We start from the raw sequence: 6,328 nt of genomic DNA on the forward strand, positions 1-6,328 counted from the left end.
TGCTGTTAACAAAAATTTGTGTTGTTGTATTCCGACTGCGGATGCCCAGGCATTTGTGTGCATGGGAGGGGGCTCCTACACCCCTGTTTCTGGGTTCCTGACAGCTGAGTGATTGGGACTACCAGACAAGTTCTCTGGGTGAATCTGATATCTTTTATTAGACCAATGTAAATAATTGGGGAAAAAAGTTTTAACCTCCTGGATACTAAAAATCATGGACTAAATATAGACATTGGATTTATGACATGTTATAGCCTGCCTGACATCTGACTCCTCAGGTATCTCTCTATTCATCCAACTTCTCTCCCCCACACCCAGCCTGTCTCACCCACTGACTCCTCAATCTACATCTTCACTGACTGCCTATCTTGTATGCATACCAGCCCAGGCTCTGGCTTCTTTACTTTTCATTCCATCCAGGAAGAGCACACAACTGCTGAAACTTCCTTAGCCTGACGAAGGGTTTTTGAACCCGAAAGCTTGTTTAATTTTTTTTTTCCATCTATTTAAGTTGGTCTAATAAAAGATATCAGAGATTCACCCAAAGAACCTTGTCTGCCTATGTCCTTAGACCAACAGGCTACAACCTACACCCCTGGGACTACCAGAGCTTTTGTGGCTTCTAAAGAGCACTTTCTCCCAATCCACTCAAGTTACTTCAATTCCTGGCAATGCACCAGTGTCTGGTACATCAGAGACTGATTTGTGGGTGAAGGTATGGGCCACTTGGTTGGGAGGGGCTATCTGGACCCCTTCTTTTCCTTTTCCAGGGGGCTGGGTACTTAAGAAGGCTTTCCTTATGGGTAGACAGGTAGCAGTGTGGTGCCTGAACTTCTGCTTTTAGGTTCTCAGAGAGATGAGTATTCTGGGGTCTGCCCACAGACTCCACAGCTTTTAAGCAGCATTTTCCCCACCAAGCTGCTTATCAATTTAATTCCATACCTGGTATCGGACTAGGCTTTGGGGGCATTCCAGGCTGATTTGGAGAGAAGGGTATGGGCATACAGAGTGTACTCCTGCCTCTGGTTTCCCAGGATGCTGGATGCTCTGGAGGACTATCCGAAGTCTCCACATCAGTTGCCAGGAATAGAATGAAATGGACCAGTGGCCTGGGGGAAAGCATTGTTTAAAAGCCTTAGAGACTTTGGGCAGCCCCCCAGGAACAGAGAAGCAGAGGTACAATTTTTACCCACCCAGACACCTGGCAAGCCCATGTCAGGCTGTGATGCCCCAAAGCTTGTTCAGCTGCCACTGACAAGCAGCTTGGGGGAAAGTGCTGTTTAAAAGCTGCAGACTAGTTAGCTTACTTCACAGTAACTTCTGTATAATGAAAAGCCCTTATTTGTACATCTGTGTTCTGGGAAAGTATTACAGGCTTGCTAGAAAACAAGCGTGGCAGAGCCCCGTTTAGGTAGCTTCAAGTTTAATATTAGATATTTCAGACAGACTAAATTACTGTAACACAGTAGAACCCAGACACTTCACACGGATAGGTTCCTAAACCCCATGTAAAGATGAAGCCAAATTAATCAATAAATAACAGGTATTACTACTTGCTATAAAGTATGTTTCTTAAATGTTTTCATACAGTATGGATGCCAAAAGAGAAAGAGCCTTTTTATATTATTACCTGTGGATTAAAGTAATGAGCAAAACTTTGGTCTCCACCAGAGAAAATTCGTTTTACACAATAATATTGTTCATTGTCTGTAATTAAAATAAAATGCGGTTATTACAAAAATCTCTGACATGACACATGAGATGACACATCTGACTGCTGCATGAACAGCTGGTATTTCTCCATCATCTGCTTTAGCTCAGGGAAAGTCTTCAAAACACAATATTTTAGGAACACTAGCAACTGCCTGAAACTTTAGCTTCGCTAGTATTCACTGTTCCTGCTCAAGGAATTAAACAAGCATCACAACTTCACCAAGGCCATACCAAAATGGAATCCTCTATTTCAGATTTAAGCCTATGTAGGAGTGCTAGGGAAGAAAAACATTAGAGAAAATAAAAGCTAATCTTGATCAAGGGATAAATAAAACCACAGGTGATTACATCTGAAGAATCACACAAGGCAGATTCACACAGAACAGAAGTCAAAACTGTAAGCATTTAACATCACACACTTACCTGTGGTTGGTGGATTGCTGGCTTCACTATAAGAAAGCCAGTTTCCTTTTACTGTAAAAGGACTTTTCCTATTACTAGTTGTTCCTGTGCCTAATTGGCCATTACCTCCAAGACCAAAAGAATAAATTCTTCCAGATGAAGGAACAAATGCAGCTGTGTGCTGCCTAGGAAAGAGAGAAACAAATTTTAAAATAAAAACAAACAAAACTAAAAAAATAGAACCCCTTCCTCCAATCAATACTGAAGCATCATACATCCAGGTTAAAACAGGGCCTTTAATTGTATGTTCAAAGTCCTACAAATAAAAAAAATCAGAAAAGATCACATGTCCTGAGGTAACAGCAGAACCATACAGAACTTTAGGTGACAAAGCAGCTCTAAAGAGCTTTCTTCCCTCCACAGCCTCCCCTCTGCGTCTGTAGATCTCCAGACAGTCAGTGTTTTGCAGTTTCTACTATACTGGCTGCAATTAGCTTGGGGAGGAGCACCCAGGGAAGCCACTGTGGAAGGAAGGGAATGGTGTATCCACACAGCACACCCAGTACAGCCTGCGCCACTTGCAGCCCCCAGGGGCTTACAAGTTGGACAACCTGGCTCCAGATTGTTTGGGAAAAGGGAACATGTTTTTAGCTATTATGACTGTACTGGTAGAGTCTACACCTGTTGGTTATTAAGTCTTAAAAAAAACCCCAAAAAACAAAAAAACAGGAAGGAGATCTGGGAGTCATTGTAGACAGTTTGCTAGAAAGATCAGCTCAGTGCTCAGCTGTCATCATAAAGATAAACAAAATATTAAGAATTATTAAGAAAGGAATTGTAAACAAAGCAGAAAGTATCATTATTCCCCTTTATAAATCCAGTTTGTCCACACCTAGAATACTGTGCCGTTTTGGTCCCCACACCTCAAAAAGGATATAGAAGAACTAGAGAAGGGCAAGAATCATGATTACTCATAAGAGAACTAAAGAGGGTATACCGATTCAGTTAAAAGAAAAAAAGAAAAAAGAAAATAAGAGAGAGAGATGTTGGGGGGTGGGATGTGTTACGAATTTACAAAATACTAAATGGTGAAGAAAAAGGAAATAGGGATTTATTATCAACTCTCTCTCACAACAGAAGAACTAGGGGTCCTAGTATGAAATTACTAGGTAGTAAATTTAAAACAAAAGGAAGTTGTCTTCACACACCACGTATTTCAAGTATGAAAGTCATTACCACAAAAATGTTCTTACGTTAAAAAAAAAAACCCAAAACTCAAACATACACATTCATATTCTGTGAAGGGAATAAACAGTAACCAACAAGTACCCAAAAGCAGGAATATGAGAACAGACAGATTACAAATAAATTGTTATGCAGTTTAGATTATTCATGCTTTTTGTGTAGGACAGTTTTCTTTACTTTGCTACTGAGTGCTCTAAACAAAAAAGTACTTTAAGTTTCTAAAATTACTGTCATCATACCTTACCTGTTAGAGTCAAAGTTCTGATATTTCATTATAAAAACATACATAGGGCTTGGTACAGGACACTTGTGAAATTCATGCCTCTACTGCAGAATGGACCTACCTTCCACAGGCAATTTGCGTGACTATACTTCCCATAAGTTCAAAAACTTTTCTTGGGTTTATCTCATGGCTGGTAGAGTTATGACCCAACTGACCATAGCCTCCAGCTCCAAATGTAAAAACCCCACCTTCCTAAACAAATAGATTATTGGAATAAAATTAGGAAGCATCTCAAAATATGACATCATAATAGTTGGGAGCCTAAAAGCTCCCCTTTCTTGGTTTATTTTAATATTTCATAAACTAAAAGAAAATAAATAATATGGATAACTCTGATATACAAAGGTCACAAGTTAACTGCATTGATGAAAATGTGGTATATCATGCATTACCTTATCTGTATGGAAATCACAAGAAAAATGGTTTAACAGTATTACACAAAGCTGTTCTAGGATTAACTCAGCTGGTAAGAGATGGAAACCCTTGTTTTTCCTCTCCCAATTCTCATTTTCTTGCTGAACTATAAATATATAAATCCTATTTTTAAAATCTGTTTTTTAAACCATAACTTTTTAGCTTTTTCTTATTTAAAATAATTACCAAATATGAAGTTGCCCTCCTCAGACAGATGATGCAGAGTATGACAGAAATAATCAGCTTCATTATTTGAAGGTGTATGAAATTTTAATTTCACCACTGTTGTAAGGCAATTTCAGTTATTAAAAAAGTTTTTGATTAATTTAACAGGAAATTAATCAAAAACCTTAAACAAAAACGTTAATATCCAAAAAATTTTTTTTTGAAAAATTGTACAACTTACCTTACAACTCTGAAACTTTCCATTTTCAAATGCTTTGCAATTGTAAAGCTGACTCTTTCAATCCTACTCTGCATCAGACTGCATCTCTGCTGGAAATCATCATTAAAAGGCAGCATCCGCTGAGAAAAAGCAACAGCCTTATTCACTGATTTACGATAAATAGGTATTTCTAAATTTTAAGAGGGCTTTGAAGATACTCAAACATACACACATTTATTCTACTCACAGGAATATAGTCCAAGGCCCTGGTTCTTCCATGTATACCAGGCAAAGGGAGCCTAGTGCCCAAAGGGGCTGTGTATATTTAAAACACTGCATCTATTTCAGTGTTTACTGTTAACCAAACAGATCAATTGCCTTCCATTAAAAATTATAGTTTCAATTTAAATTTACTGTAAAATTAATTTACAGATCTTAATAAATGTCTTTTTTAAAGGAAAGAACAATTTATACAATTTTGGCCATTATGCTTCATTCACATTGTGCATTTCTTTAAGCTTGAAAAATAAAAATTAATTGTTTCAATTTCAGGAATTTACTATTACAGAATCTGGTTTACAAACACTGCAGAAGAATACAAATAATCATTAATTGTTTTCTTGGAACTCTTTCCTCCTGTCACCATATAAAAATTTCTAATTTTCTTTTTTAAAAATTTAATTTTGCCAAATATCAGCAGTGTCCTTAATTCTCTCATATAACAATAACTTTTTATTTGTAGTAATGCAGAAGTCCAAACAACACCATACAAAGACACAACCTTAATATTCTTCCCCACCCCAACCGAACATCAGACTATTACTAAAGCAGCCTTTGCTGCAATGTTTGTTTTTTGTTGGGTTTTTTTTGGAGGGGGGGGGGGGGGGGGGGGGGTGTTGATGCTTTTTTCTGTTTGCTTTTTTGCAGTTGAGACAATAAACCAGACAAGTTCTCTCTCGAATTCCAAAAGTTCTCATGATCAGACACTCTGAACTTATGTTTAAAAAAAAAAACCCAAATCAAAGAAAAAGTTAACTGAAAGGGTTGGTATATTTATTTGCTCATCCAGATCCTATACAGTATGGAATTTACATGTTTCTACGTGATTATTTAGCAAATTGAAAATATTTTTATTAAAATTAGCTGGTGTTTTAAAGGCAGCTAAACAAAACAGAGCAGCCATGACATTAACCCAAATATAAAATTCAAACACAAGGAAAATTAATCCATTTTTGTTATTTAAAATTGTCATTCATATATGGCACTACCCATCACAAAATAATGAAGGCACATACTTCTAATCACTAGACACGCCATAGATACTAGGCCTCATAGAAGTCCAAGGAACTCTCTCTTTCCTATGAATCCTTTTAGCAAATAGCAGAAATACACAGTTTACATACTACCAAAAATAATTACCAAACCTCAAATACAAGACAGACTGAAACAACCCTATCCATATGGTAGCATGTTAAGAGTATAAGTTAAGTATCACATCTCTCAATTTTTTTTAACTCTTGGTAGATCTGAACTGCACTGACACTGACTAAATACTTTCAAATAAATGGTCTTTCCTCCAAGTCAGGTTGAATCTGAACACTAAGGGTAAGCACAGACATACAAAAAAGCCCAAACTTTAATCGATTCATTCTTCGAGGGTTAATCTAACCTGCATAGATTGAACCGAGAAACAAGTGAACAAACATTCACTTTTGATTCTGGAAATGCAGCCACATGCCTGCAGAGGCTCAGGTCAGAAGCTGGGGGGGTGCTAAAGCAAGACCTCCTTTCTGTTCAGCAGTGGCCAGATGACTGGAGGGAAACTGAGCTGAGCTGACGGGGGCGTGGCCAAGCCCCAGCAGACGCTGAGTATGATTGGGAAAGAG

General features: G+C 37.8%; 1 protein-coding gene across 9 annotated transcripts in view; it reads right to left on the reverse strand.

Annotated features, from left to right (window-relative positions):
- HERC4 (HECT and RLD domain containing E3 ubiquitin protein ligase 4) overlaps nucleotides 1–6,328 on the reverse strand; it is an 85,690-nt gene that overhangs the window by 51,220 nt on the left and 28,142 nt on the right. For all 9 annotated transcript variants that reach the window (XM_025205563.1, XM_025205564.1, XM_025205561.1 and 6 more), the window contains exons 7-9: nucleotides 3,705–3,835; nucleotides 2,137–2,300; nucleotides 1,631–1,707 (exon numbers count right to left, since the gene is read on the reverse strand). In XM_025205563.1, the coding sequence (XP_025061348.1) occupies nucleotides 1,631–1,707; nucleotides 2,137–2,300; nucleotides 3,705–3,835 (372 nt within the window). The remainder of the gene's footprint in view (nucleotides 1–1,630; nucleotides 1,708–2,136; nucleotides 2,301–3,704; nucleotides 3,836–6,328) is intronic.

This window comes from Alligator sinensis, unplaced genomic scaffold, assembly GCF_000455745.1.
Source record: "Alligator sinensis unplaced genomic scaffold, ASM45574v1 scaffold325_1, whole genome shotgun sequence".
Lineage (NCBI taxonomy): Eukaryota > Metazoa > Chordata > Crocodylia > Alligatoridae > Alligator > Alligator sinensis.